The 15,000-nt window shown below is 39.6% G+C and overlaps 1 protein-coding gene across 2 annotated transcripts in view; it reads right to left on the reverse strand.

The window, feature by feature from the left end:
• si:ch211-1e14.1 (UPF0606 protein KIAA1549) overlaps window positions 1-15,000 on the reverse strand; it is a 34,763-nt gene extending 19,763 nt beyond the window's left edge. For both annotated transcript variants that reach the window (XM_008436536.2, XM_008436535.2), the window contains exons 1-3: window positions 14,814-15,000; window positions 12,722-12,965; window positions 56-2,185 (exon numbers count right to left, since the gene is read on the reverse strand). In XM_008436536.2, coding sequence (XP_008434758.1) covers window positions 56-2,185; window positions 12,722-12,848 — 2,257 coding nt within the window. In that variant the 5' untranslated portion in view covers window positions 12,849-12,965; window positions 14,814-15,000. The remainder of the gene's footprint in view (window positions 1-55; window positions 2,186-12,721; window positions 12,966-14,813) is intronic.

The raw sequence follows: 15,000 nt of genomic DNA on the forward strand, positions 1-15,000 counted from the left end.
TATTCAAACATTACATATTAATAACAGCTACAGCGAAAACAGACTTCAGACTTACCAGTCTTTGTTAAATAAACAGGGTGGTCAACTTTGCAGAGGTACTGCCTTGATGTAGTTGATGGAGCTGTGGTTGGTTTGCTGGTAGCAGTGGTGATGCCAACACTAGTGGAGGTTTCAGCGGTGGCAGAAGATCCGGTTGTTGCCTGATGAGGGGTATTTGTGGCAGCTGGATTTGTGGTTTCCGCAGCAGTAATAACTTCACTGCTTGTTGGGTTTGTGACCATTGTGGTTCGGTTATCCGCTCCGTCTTCCGTCACGCTCTGATCACCAAACATAACCGGAGGAACCAGAGTAACATTGTAAGACATGGATTCATTTGAAACTAGAGTCATATCGCCGGGTTGTTCGGTTGCAAATGAGTCTTGGGACATTGGGTCAGTTGCAATGGCAGTGGTGTTTTCAGGGGGTTCAGGAGAGAAGGCTGCAGTTGCAGTTATGACGGGAGTAATGAGTGTAGGACCGTCGTCGAATGATTCTGTAACAAACCAATGGACGTCTGTCAGAGAAGACGATGCTAAATCTTCTGGTAGAAGAGATGTTGCACTTGGATGTAAAATTTCTGCTAAAGCAGAATCAATATCTACGGTGAGCGAATGTGTAAACCAGCCTGTGGTGGAAACTGGACCATCCCTTACAGAGGAAGAGGGATCTAAGACGTAGGTTGGGACGATGGAAGGATCAAGAAAAGACTCAGAAGCATTGCTCAGCTGAGGAGTGATCTCTGTGGTAACTACTGTAGTTGATTCATAATGAGGTTCAAACCCTGACAGATCACTGGAGGACTCACCCTCTGTCAGATTACCATCAGACGTCACGTCTGTGGAGGGTGGAGCCATTGTAGCATTGATGGACATCTCAGTGACATTCTGCCTGTACTCTGCTCCAGTTTCTGAAGCATTGCTGTCCTTTGTCAGCTGAGTGGTGTAATACTCTAAGCTGTTCATGTCAGGCAAGAGGACATCTGTTGGTCGAATTGTGAAGGCATCTCCCCAATCGATGTCTGATACGTCAGGTGCATCTGTTCCAGCTACATCAGTCGGCTTCAATAAATTGGAAGCCTTTGTAGAAAGGGAGGATGGATAAATGGATTGATGTGGAGGAACGGTGAGGTATGGCGTCATGAGGCTGGAAGGAGATGAGGCATAACCAAGGTGCCTGGAGGAAGGCGATATGCCCACTCTGGAAGGAAAGGCTGTGTCGTAGATTTCTGTGTCGTCCTCCATATCGTATGGGTCTGAGAGAACCTTAGTAACCAGAGAGTAATCATCATTATCCGTGTTGAAGAAGGACATCGTTTCCAAGTAGTCTCCAGAACCCCAGTCCACATTCATGGTGTTTGAAGGGTAGAAGTCCTCTGAAGGCACCTGGTTAGGGTCAGAAAAAACCAACGAGGATTGGGGGGTGATGAAAGGCATATGGTAGCCAGGAGCCATGATCTCGTCTAAACTGGGTAGTGTGTTCATGTTTTGTTCAGATTTGTTCTGCACTATTTGGCGGCTTGAAGCCACCTTTTGACTTTCAGACTCAGACAAAGCTAGTTCGGGAGGTTCAAGAGGTGGGTTGGCCACTGAGGTCACAACTGACTGCATTTGTTTTAATGTCCCATTCTGCACCAGGCTTGAAGTTGTTTCTTCTTCATGATCAAGACTTTGATGAAATGTTGATTTTCTCAAAGCAGAAGGATTTACGGTCGTCAGAGACGCATTAGACTGGGGTAGTTGCTTCCAAATCTTGGAATATAGAGAAAAATTATATTCCTGTTTGTGAGGACTAGTCCTAACCCCCCTCTTTTCAGTGGAGATTGTAGCTGACGCCTCAAATCCCTGGGGAAGTCCAATGGGGCTTAATGGCGGAGTTGTTCGAACACCTGTCTCCTCTACAGAGACATTCCTTGGCACTACAGATTTAGAGTTTTCAGAAGCACCATGCCCTGATTTTAAAAGCTCGCTGTCAGCAGTTCTTGCTTTGGGAACTGTTTCAGGAATGGAGAGGAGGGCACTGAGTGACTCTGGGTTCTTAAAGGCAGTATAATGTGAGTCTGGTAAGGCGGACGGTGATGATCTTGTTGTCTTTGGAACCCCTCCAAGAACTTCGACAGGGGAGGTGTTTGAGTCCAACAGAGACTCGTCTGCAGAGGAACACAGATAATGCTTCAGTCTGGAGGAAAGTAAACCTTTGTGTGCTGGAGTATTATCAAAGTATCAAAAAGTGACACAATACTACATGTCCTACATCACAAATCAGATGAGGCATTTGTTGTTTATTTACATTTACAGCAATTATTTTAAAAAAATCGAAAGACATTAAATTTGAATTACAGAATGAAGTTATTTTAATACTGAATCAATAGTTAGCTTTTTAAAAACAAAGCTTATGTTCATAAAAAAGAATGAATAACTAAAACAGTGAGAAATGAAAGGCAGGTGGCAATTTAAAATGGACAATAACAGACAGCATGGTTTAAAGACAACAAGGTAAATCTTCTAGTGTGACCATCACAAAAACAAGGAAAGGAGAACCAACAGGTAAATAAATCTTACATATTCTTTCTCTCATAATTTTGGCTTTTAGCGAATGGAAATAATGTTGGTGATTCTAACTAACCTGAAATGAGAGAAAGTTGTCTGGTTTAACTTTTAACACGAAATCAAACATAATTTGCTTTTGGACGAGCCTCAGTTACACTGCTCTGATATAGACATGTTAAAAATAGCTTCATGAGAGGAAATAATCATAAATAATTCATAGAGATACATTATAGGCCTTTTTACAGGACCAGCTACGTGAAAGAGCTTATCATGTTTATGTGGTGATGCTGAATTTGTTTGTGGCGGAAATCGTCTAAGCAAACGTCTTCTAAAACAAACTGGAAAACAACATGGCTGCTCATAGTGAACTTTAAAGGCACAATTTTTGGTTTTGCTTTACGTTTCCATTAAAATCTAAACTGCTGTCTGCTGCTGCTCTCTGTAGTGTGGAAACAGACTGTGAGGATATTTTTAATACTAACTAGAGAAAGCTGATCACCTATAAAAACATCACAACTGCATCGTTTTATACAATCAGAAAGTGGCTGACTTTTCCCTAAAGAAAACTTCTGGCTTAATTATAACCTACATTGGTACCTTAATCAAGTCAGCATGCCCCTTTAGAAGAACCCGCTGGAAGGACTTGGGAAACATCCAGGGTTTCTGTTCAAATGCTTTGCTGCTGTGCCAAGTGTTTGAAAGCAGCTCACAGATGGGTATACACACACAAGTTCATATTTCTACCCATATTAGGACTTTGTATTGACTTCTACTCACTTTATTTACTACAATTATGGCTATCCCAAACACTTAACTTAGCCCAAACCATTAGCAGTTTATTCCTCACCCTAACCTTGAACAAAACTCAATTCACACCATACCTCTAAACCTAACCCTTGACCCCAAAAGCAAGGTTAACTGCTTGACTGCTTTATGACCAGGATTTAGTCCCCATAATGCCCATCGGTCTTCAGATGGTGAGTAAATGTGCCAGAGACGTTTCTAAATAGAATTGCTAAACCAGTAGAGACATACACACACGCACACACAGAAAACATACAGGGCACATAATAAAGTGATTAGCCTTCAATGCAATGGAAACCATATAAATGAGAATAGCAACATCTGCTAACCTGTTTTAAAAAGAACAGAAGACAAAGGAAGAAAAGGCTACGCTGATGCACCATGATCTTTCTAAAGGCTCTTAAAGAGGACCTATCATGCAAAATTTATTTTTTTTGCACATTTCTGATTCCATTTGGGTTTCTACTGCTTCTAGAAACAGGTCAAGCACTTGGAAAAAAAAAAAAGTTAAAGTCACAATCGGCATGCAGTACCCCTCACCGAGCAACCCAAGCTTAGCTCCGCCCCATTCATGATTGGAAGACAAGCACGTTTGGTCAACTGGTTGGCTGCAGGAAAAGACAACCGTCTTGTTGTTGACTTAACATTCAGAAACCACTGCCACCTCCTTGTTGGTTGTGCTGGAGGTTCTACTTCTGCTTCTGGGTCTGACTCAGGGTAAAGATGCATAATTTTACCACTGTTCATCTGTTTACCATTGTTCATCTGTTTGCAGCTCTTTGTATGTGAATAAAGTTTAAATAAAAAGTTAGGGGGTCTAACTAGTAACAACTTATTTGCATAAAAGTGAGGGAGCACAAAACAGTTAATTATTTAAATAATGTGTGGCTGAATGGTTGTTGCAGAAACACACATGGTTTCTGACAATCACTGTAATTATTTAAGTGGCTGAAAACTGTTAAAAAACAAAGAGAGTCCGACTCGTGCAGGAGATCACTGATGTCTGAGGTCAAGCTGCTGCTCGTGACCCCAAAATGTCAGCTCATTAAAAAACGCCCCAACAGCCACAAAGGACTTTATCAGCAGTCACCTTTTTGAGACAACAAAGCTTGGGTGAAAGGACGACAAAAATAGCCACCTAATTGAGATAATTGTGATTACTGGAAGGCAATGGATGATAATAATGACTGAAATAAGGACGAAAACAGTGACACGGGCAATTACAGATTAGAGAGAGGATGCACCGTTTACAGCACAGTCTTCGCTCTTTATTATCATTTTGAGTCTTTTAAAAACTTCAATTTATATCATACAAAATATAATCAAATAACTGTTTAAATAATACCTAATTACTTCAAAATATAAAGAGAATTGATCCTGTTTTTAATAATTAATGCTAGAATGCGTCAAAGTGGGTCAAAGCTTATTGCAGAAAACAGCAACCAGGCGTACATAGATGCTCAGCCTGGATTAGGGCGGCCATTACTGTGGGTAAAGTATGATGAAGGTCTCAGAGACGACACAGCCTCACCACCTGTTCGCTGAAACAGGAGAGGGTTCCTGTTGGTTGGCTGCTCATTGTCAGGCCAGTCCATGAAACCAAACACCTGTAATTCCACCAATCATGCCGCTCAGAGAGAAAACTGGACTGACTACTGAAAGGCCCATTTTCAAAAATGAATTGTGCAAAAAACTGCACTTTATTGTGAGGTATATGAATGAGATTCCTTAGCAGCATCAGGAAAACTTTCTAATTTTGGACAGATGTGAGTAACCAACATTTTCCTCACTCATTTTCTTTTTCAATCATCATTAATTCCTGTAAGTGTTCTGAACATCGGATCCATATCTGCCATGAGCGGCAGTGGCAGTTCCTCCATTCAGTCAAATAGGTGGCATGCAGAGTGTTAATGCACGTCTGAAATGCAACCGGCTACCAGTTGTTGCATCCGAGCCCTCCACTGAGTCAAGTTTATTTGCTTCGCGGATTTCAGCAAAAAGGTAGTTCAATGTGTTTCACAAGATAATATTATGAAACAAGCAAAAAATGTCACATTTTGTCAAAATCATCAAGAAAAATCACCAAATATGTTAATCAAAGGCAGCTCTAAACAGGTGGGTTTTAGCCTTTCTTTAAAGGAAATCTGTGTTTCAGCTGTTTTGCCGTTTTCTGGAAGTTTGTTCCAGATTTGTGGTGCATAGAGTTGAATTCTGCTTCTCCATGTTTGGTTCTGGGGATGCAGAACAGAACCAGAAGACCTGAGGGGTCTGGAAGGTTGATACAACAACAGCAGATCTTTAATGTATTGTGGTGATAAGCTGTTCAGTGATTTATAAACTAACAACAGTGTTTTAACATCTATTCTCTCTTTGGAAGGACTGTAGAACTGGGTGATGTTCTCCATCTTCCTGGTTTTAGTCAGAACATCAGCAGCAGCATCTGGATCATCTGCAGCTGGAGGATTGATCTTTTAGTCAGACCTGAGAAGACGCGGTTGCAGGAATCGATGGGACTAAAGACAAACGCATGGATGAGTTTCTCTAGATATTGTTGGGACATTTGTTCTCTAATCCTGGAGATGTTCTTCAGGTGACAGGTGGTCGACTTTGTAACTGTCTTTATGTAACTCTGGTTCAGGTCAGAGTCCATCACTCCTCCCAGATTTCAGGCCTGATCTTTCTAACTGTAATAACTGAAGCTGCATGCTGACTGTAGATTTAGGCCCAAAAATAAAAACTTCAATTTTCATATTGCAGCGTTACACACAGTTATGCTGTGCGAACGACTGGGATTCAATATAAAGTGCATTGCTTCATGTTATGAAATGAGAGCGTTGAGATTTAAATATATGCATCAGAACTTTCCAAGCAGTTATTAAGTTTGACTTGTGTCTATGGGTGTACTCTGTCTCCTGTGTGTAATCCTATATCAGGTTAAGAGGATATAGAACTTGGTGGCGGATATTATGGGGTATCTGTTGCATGTTTTTTTATGACAGAATTTGATAACTTTTCAGATTGATTTTTTTAGATAGATTTTTGCTAAACTTCAGTAATTTATGGCAGATAGTTTTACATTGGATGGATGGATGTAAACTTTGGGGAATGGTATACATACAAAATGTCAACAAAAATAACTTCCAGACTGCATTTTCTCTTTTCTATACTTATGCATACCTTGAAATAAAATCGTAACGAATCAGTCAGAGAAGCAGAGTTGTGATGTAACACTAAATGTGTTTTTCTCCTTGTAATACAGCATCCTACAATAACAACATCCGTAATGCACGTAGATTTTTCTGTCACAGGTTCTTTAATTATTTTGCAGCCAATGACAGGACACAGTTGCACTGTTTGGTTTTGCATCTAGTTACAGGCTTGAATTGCAGCAGCTAGTCACTTTAAAACCATCCTAATAAGACGAGGATTATTACTGTTAGCAGATGACCTAATTTCTGTTTTAAAGACTCGCACAACAAAACAAAGCATGATGAATCGTCCTGCTGAAAGTGGGTTCACTCAGGAAGGAGTGGGCCAAAGTAAAGAAAACATCAATATTATTTTCAACGGCAATTCTGTTACAACAACTTGAAACCTTCAGATATAAGTATATATAACTAATCTAGATCAAATTAGATTCAAACATGGTTTCCAAGCTGCTACTGACATGGTTTAGGTGTGAAGAACGCCTGGACACCAAGTGAAAAAAAAATCTTATATCATTTTCTCTGTTTGCCAGACTTTTTATTGCAAAGCAAAGTTGTTTAACAGTTGTGTAATTTCTGGGAGGAGAAGGAGACAGGAGGACGTGTTTCTCTAGCAATAACGCTCACTAACTGCAACCCCACACATGGTTCTGTTTTCAGCCAAGCCCCCTTGCGTGACTGGCTCTTTTCAGCTGGCAGCGGCCGCCAACGCCGAGCCGAGTCCAACAATCAAGATACGGCTGAGCTGCTGACATTCGGTTTATCGGAGAAGCTTTTAAGATGGGAAAGATTGCATTGTTTTTATCAGTGGAGCCGAATGAGATCGGGCTCTCTGCTAAAACTCAGGCTGCTGAAAACAAGCTGCAGCTTTGTCCGAAAGCAACACTTGCACATAAAAAAACTGTTAATATAATAGTTATCAAGCACTGAAATAAAAATGGAAACGTTCAACAAATGAATGGAGGGAAAAAAACAAATCTGCACTTTATTTAATGGTTTGATAAGTCAGAAGAAGTTGCAAACTTTATCTTTGCTTTGATTTTGACAAATATGAACCTGGGAATGGAGACCTGACTGCACGGCACAGACCTCATAAAACATTCATGTGACCCTTGTTTTGCTTTCCTGAGGGGATGCTTTGTAAGATAAGGGGTGGCGGGTTAAAGAAAGAGGGGAGCAGCAAACGGGGGAGGGGAGGAGAGCGGCACAAGAGTCCGATTGAGAAAAAGGAAGAGGTGAAACAGAGAGGGAGACCACTAGAAACAAACAGAACTACAGGCCACAGCTGACTTTCCTGAACATTTCTCAGTCATTTCCAAAACTTTGGGTTCAGAATCACAAAAAAAAAACTCATAAAATACATAAAGTCTTAATCTTGGTTTTCTTTAGAAAACAAGAAGGCATCCAGAGAGGCGCTCATCACTCAGCACTTTGTCTCAATCCTCCCACAGGCCGCGGTTAGAGTCCAGGCCCTTTGTCTGCCGGGTTCAGAAAGGACCTCCAGGCGGTTGGAAGGAAGCTTTCAGCTCTAAAAGTCTGAGACGGGTAAAGTGAAGTGCTTACTGGTTGGTTTGTAATGCATAAAGGACCAAAACAACATGATTTCGCCTGGAGGAGCTCAAAACGAGGTCGCATATGTTTGGACTTGGAACAATAAGGCCTCAAAAAAGGCTGGAAAAGCTGTTAACATTCAGCAGAGCTTCTCAGATCTCTTGTTCAAAGATCCAAAACACATTTCTAAATAAGGTCAAAGGTCAAGAAGCACTTTCATTAAACATGTTTACAATTTAAAAGTTAAAGTCAAATGTTGCTTTTTGATTACAGCAGTTTGCTTTTGACCATGAGCTGCTCGGATTCTTCACAGTAAATCATAACGAGAGCTTTGAATTTTAAAAACACTTCATAGCAACAGACCGAAGAATAGTAATCAAAGATTTAGTTCATCCAAGTGATTAGGGGAACATTTAAAACATTCACTTCCATTTTTCGCGACTCTGCGATCGCAGAAATTTGAACAAAATCCACAGGTCCCCGAATTTTTTTGCCCTAATTGTGAATTTATTGCAAATTTTCCACAAAATTGAAAAAACTGTTGTATTTAAGTGATGCTACACTACTGAATCAGTCTTCCTTGATGTCTAGTTACAGACATCTAGTTATACACATTTGTTACTGTGTTACTTTTTGTCAGTAACAAAAAGTCAAATTTACAGTTACAGTTCAAAATATCACAGCTTCAAATCACAGTTTCCATTATTACAGTTTGAAGAAAAGATTGTCAGACTGGTTCCTTCCGAGTTCTGAACTGAGACACAGTTTTTTTGACTTTCAGTTTAATCTAATTATATCTGACATTCTGAATCATATTTTCAGATGAAAATACAACAATGAGAACCACTTAGAAAGTCGGCGGTTTTAACGTTTTAAAACATCTGATGGTTTGTAACTCATTAAACAAGTTTCACATTTATTACTGTACAGTATTTACAGGTGGACATGTTTTTTTTTTTTTAATGTTTTACCTCTTAAATGGACAGAACAGCACTGTTTGTATTTTCGGTTTCAGGTGTATCCAGATCTGAACTCCAATTAAATCAAGCTCATCATAAATGCAAGATTACTTTTACATTTCCGACATCTTAAACCAGTCTATTGATAAACATCTATTAATGCATGAATGAGACCTGGGAATATACATGTTTATTAAAAAGATACTTCAATGAATAGAAAGTGCACAACTTCCTCTGAATTTGTTAACTAAATCCATGAAAAGCTAAATTTCACAGTAAAGTGAATTTGACACTGATGGGTTAATGTGACACGTCTATCCAAGTCTGTCTCCAAAAATGTATGACTAGATTTTTTTGTTTGTTTTAATCATTTGTCTAGCTCTATTAAAAGCTGAGATACCACAAAACCTGTCCTTGATGGCAGCCATTTTGGACGCCATCTTAGTTAAAATCTAATGCTGCTTTGAACAAAAGAAGTATTAGCAGTTAACATGTTAGTTCAAAGAAGAAAAACTGGATTGTACAATATTCACGTCATTTTTCTTCCACATATCGGTATGGTTCAGTCAGATGTGTCGGAAATTATTGTTCATCCTTTGTGTCTGTTTGGTGCCTCTCACCCCCTCCCAACCTGCAGACCTGCGTCCTCTGCTCTCAGCCAAGCCATGACGGTGGCCGGGACAGGCTGGTGGGTTCGGGGTCAGCGGCGGGCTCGCTCAGTGCAACATTACCCAGAGTTTGGCTTCTGATAGCTTCTAACCATTGATCTGTAACTGCTCCTGGCTCTAATCAACAATGAATGGACATATTGTCGTCCAAAACAGATCAGATTTCGTGTGGCAACAGACCGGGTTGGTAATTAGACGGGGCTTTGCTGGCCCTCAGCTTCATCGGCCCAATTTGTCAACCAATTCAGTGCAGAGAGGAAAAACAACAGCTGAAGTGAAAATCACAGCGCTCTTTATTGAACTGGAAAGAAATAACCAATCTAATTTTATGATATTCACTCTTAGATTAGTGTTTTGGCAAAATTCGAGCTGCATGGCAAATTTTTCTCTGAACTACCTTGGTATAATAATAATATATAATAGCAGTATGAGTTATGTAGTACACGTCCCCTGGCACTGAGGCGGCATTCCTTTAGTGCAGGGGTCACCAACTCCAGTCCTCAAGGGCCACCGTCCTGCAACTTTTAGATGTGTCTCTGCTCAAACACACCTGGATCAAATAAACTGCTCGTTTCCAGCCTATTGCAGAGAGGAATGAATGCTGGGGAGGGAATTGAGACATTTTGGAGCAGAGGTGAATCTAAAAGTTGCAGGATGGTAGCCCTGGGGGACTGGAGTTGATGACCCCTGCTTTAGTGTACAGTAAAGGAATGTAACAAAAAATACTAAATCTGAAAAGTACTAAATAAGTTCAACCCTTTCCGCTGAACTGAACATCAACACAGAGTAGGACTGATCTGTTGATTAGTTTTTTGATTAACCAATTAATAATTTGATATCAAAAGATGCTAAATAAGATTTTTTTTTTTTTTACAGAATTGCCACGTGAGTTTTGGGTGAAGCATTTATAGATAAAGAAGGTTTATGTTTAATCCTAGATGCAAAATGTAGATATTTTTACATAGTTTTTGCTTAATTACTGCTGTGACTGTGTCGTTTCAGAAAATGGCCTTTCTTGAGCATGCTTACTCTTATTAATGATTAATCAAATTAGTTGACGATTATATTCAATAATAGATTTTATCACGATTAATCCGATTAACTGTTTAAGACAGCACATAACCTATTGACAGTGTCAAATGAGATTGTTAATTTTAGAAATATTTGCATGGAATTATCTACGACGGTAAAAGTGACTTTTTGTTACTCGCCACATCGATCACAGATCAGGGAAGGCCGAGGCAGCAGTGTAGAAGTAAGAACTACTGCCACCTACAGGTGGGAGTCAGCGTCACTTAAACCAAATGTTTTTGACCAATTTAACTGAAAATTTGCAGTGAGCTCACAATTACACATTAACTCAAAAAATAAAATAAAAAATACAAAATTGGAGATCTGTTGATTTTGCGTGAAATTTTTTGCAAAAAACTGGAGTAAGTGAATTAAGAGGCTAAAATATCTTTGACCTAAGGCAGCACAATATGCCATTATCCCAATATCAGTGTGTGGTATTCACTGCTGAACTGTAAAGTGTAACAAACTTCATGCTGATGTAATGTTCATCCAGTTGGACTGAATCTCACAGCAGCACAGATGAGAACATGAGGAAAGAAGAAAACAGAGAATATATATATATAGATATATATGTATATAGTCACCACAATAATTACCAATATTACCGCCATTACAAGAGTTTATAATTCCAAGCAGCTCCATTTAAAGCACTGCTTAACTTTCTTTTTGTATCACAAATCACAAATATAACCATTGCAGTAATTGGAAAACTGCAGTTAATTACATTAATGGCTGTGTTATCATTTCAGCAGAACTTTGATTCACTAATTCCTCATTTCCTGGCATTTTTACTGCATAATCCTGCTAAAAAGTAACAAAGCTTATTTTTTGCAATGTGTTCTTTTCCCCGGGAAGTTGCATTGATTGGATAACGTCAGCATCAATACATTTAAGTAAAGGGAGAATGTCTATCTAGCAGATTCAGACATTTACTCTTTGTTTGGCTCTTGAGTCTGAAAGCTAAACGTCAGATCTTTGACTTTAGCCAGTAGATTCAAGATGCAGAGGTTGCAGCTTAAATTGAAGCACCCCAGTGCAGCTGGCCTGCTCTCCACAAACAAGGCTGCAATTGTGCAAAGAGTCTCCAAGATTTGAGTAACCATGTCACATACTGATCAGAATGGTGGAGGCTGGATAAAACAGACACTGAAGCAAGAGAAGAACCAGAACAGAAATACATCAAGATAAAATCCTAATTACTCTCAGCAAACATTAGCAGAACATGTATATGTCTGAATATAAAACAAAATAACAGAATAATGCGTTAAATGTCCCTTAGAGGTGAGAAACACAATGCCCACCAATTTCACTAAGTTACCCGTCTTCTAAAATTCTGATTCAAATAAAGAACTTTATGTTTACTAGACTGTTAATCATTATTTGCCAGTCAATACTGCCTCCAAAGACAATGATGGAAAAAAAACATTGTGAAACTGCAACATTAAATGCAATGTCATTGAAAACTTTGGTGCAACTAAGCTAAAAAAAGTTAGCTTCACCAGTGCAACAGGTTTGTCTGTAGTCCTGCAAATAGAACTCCCCAAAATCTCATATGTAAAAAAAAAATGATCATATAAAAGTAGAGAAACTATACTGTTGTCAGATAACTAGACAAATAGATGCTGAAATATATATGTTTTGTTCAAACTGTTTGTGAAACTTGTGAAAATATATAAATATTTTGTGATCATGATTCCAAAGCAATTGTTGCTCCCGTTTTTTAACAGTTACATTTTTGCAATTTGTTTCACAAAACCCATGCATCAATCTGCTTCTCAAACGTGCCACGCGATAGGTATGGAAGCCACTTGCATAACACAAAGTTTAAGTCAGTGGATTGAGTTTCAGTGAGTCGTAGAAAGGTGTTCTCTTACCTGGAAGAGGTGAGCCAGCAGAGATCAGCGTTACCAACACTGTTATCCCCAGAAACGCTGCACACTGGTCACGCATCAGAGCCTGGAGCATCACCGCCAAACCCACAGCGGAGAGAATACCTGCCATGGTACGGCGGTGCAAGCTTCAAGGCATTTCATCCGCTTAAGAAGTGAAGATTCATCGCATCAACCAACAGAGGCTTGTGTTACTCCTTCAGGAGCATCTTCCTCCAGAGGTCAAAGGCTGCAGGGAGACACCAGAGATGCAAACTGATGCTAGATGCTGAACTCCATGTGCTTTACAGTCAAAATTACAGCTCACTTCAGTAAAAACAATACAGATTAAAACCACTAATTTCAGTTAACTTAATTGGGATTTTATGTGAGAGATCAACACAAAGCAGGACAAAACTATAAAGTGGAAGGAAAAGACAGAATCTTTTTTACATTCTGTCACCTTCCTAAAATAATGAGCCTTGTCATTTTTCGCCAAAAGTGACTTTTTTCTGCCTGAAACATCTTTTGGAAAAAAAGAGGTGGAGACATTTTTTTTCTTTTTTTTTGACAAAAAAATTACAGCGGCACCAAATTATTAGGCGATTATTTTTAGGAAGATGACAAAATATAAACCTCTTTACTCTGATACCCCTAAATAAGATCCAGACCAACCACTTCCCATTAGAGGTCACCTCATCAGGAAGCAGAGTCTGCATGTGTGGAACTGAATCCGAGTCTCTTTTTTTGTTGTTTTCTTTTTTTGAACAATTAATTCCTCTCATTTTGCAGCTAGAAAGATTTTTGCTTGTACTTTTTTTTCTTTTAAACAGTTATGATGCGTAGCTCTAGCAACAAGTGATTGTTTTTCCAACTGGGAGGAGCTGATTAGCATCTTAAAAGCTAAAATAATTATTGAACTCTGACCCAAAATCCCAGATGAGTTGAAAAGGAGAACCAAAGAGCAGAGAGAGAAGGAGGAAGTTTAACCCATCTCTCCATCCATCATAATGCGCACAGATTTAAAGGAGTGGCAAAAGCAAAGTCAGCGGATTAGCAGTGCTTACGAAAAATTGATGGACATGTTAATATTGTCTCTGCTGCTCCTATAAAGAGCTGTTAGTCAGTCACACAGACAGATAGAAACTTTATTCATCCCTTTGTGATTTACCCTCAGGGAAATTGTGGAAACATAGTGTTAGCATCTCATAATAATCATACAGCAACAGGCTTCAGTCAGAGGCCTCTTTAGATTCATGGAAAGACAGGCTGCTACTGGAACTCCTTCCTGCCTACATGGAAGACAACATGCAAAAGACATTGTCTTCCATGTAGGACGACAACGTGGGACAGATCATCCACTTCCAGGAGGACAACCAGCCTAAGTAAGCAGACAAAGCTAAAACGGATAGCTTGAATCAAAGCATATCTATGTAAAATGGCCTAGTCAAACTCCAGACAAATTGTGAATCTTTGATACTGATATTCACAAGTGCTCTCCATCCAATCTGAGGTAGGGATATTTTGGAAAGAAAAATGGGTGAATAACACAAAATCCTGATAAATACATTAAATTTGGAGGCTTTAATTTTCCCCTCATTGCCGTGTTGTGATAAACAAAATCAAACATCCTCCAGCATTGTTTGTCACAGTTGGAGTTCTTTTGAACTTTTTAATTTTCCCACTGTAGCAAGTTTAGGTGAGGACAGATCTGTTTTACCTGAACATCATGTTCTATTGTGTTCCCCATTTTTGAGGAATTAAATATATATGTAGAGGTTTTTGAAACAGTTTCCAGGGTTTTAAGTCATCTCTACCAGAGGTGAAACAAGAGCGGCTAGCTCTGTCGTCCAGACACACTTCAGCCTCCGTCCTTACCCCGTCCCGTTACCCTCAGCTTAGCCATCATGTGGCTCCTCATGAAGCCACAAAAAGCTAATATTCCCTTTTTGGGTGCCGCTGAAAAACACAAAGCGCCGGATAGCATCCGCACTCGGGTGATGTTTCCAAAAGCTAGCTCGGATAAAACGGTTATCCCCCTTTTTCTTCCCGGAGGGAGCGCACTGTCCTCTCAGCCAGCTCATAGCTGCGCACTTACCCATGAAAAGCGAGCTCCGACTCGGACAGTTTACGTGAAGGTGGGGAGAAAATATCCTTGGAAAGAATAAAATCGTTTATATGAAGCGCTTCATGAGAACCTTGCTTGTTTTGAAGTTATTTTGGGGAAAGCGTGCTGCTCCGGACCTGATAGCTCCTTGTGATGTGACACAGTTACCAGTTACCCC

Source organism: Poecilia reticulata, linkage group LG19 (assembly GCF_000633615.1).
Source record: "Poecilia reticulata strain Guanapo linkage group LG19, Guppy_female_1.0+MT, whole genome shotgun sequence".
Taxonomy (NCBI): Eukaryota; Metazoa; Chordata; class Actinopteri; order Cyprinodontiformes; family Poeciliidae; genus Poecilia; species Poecilia reticulata.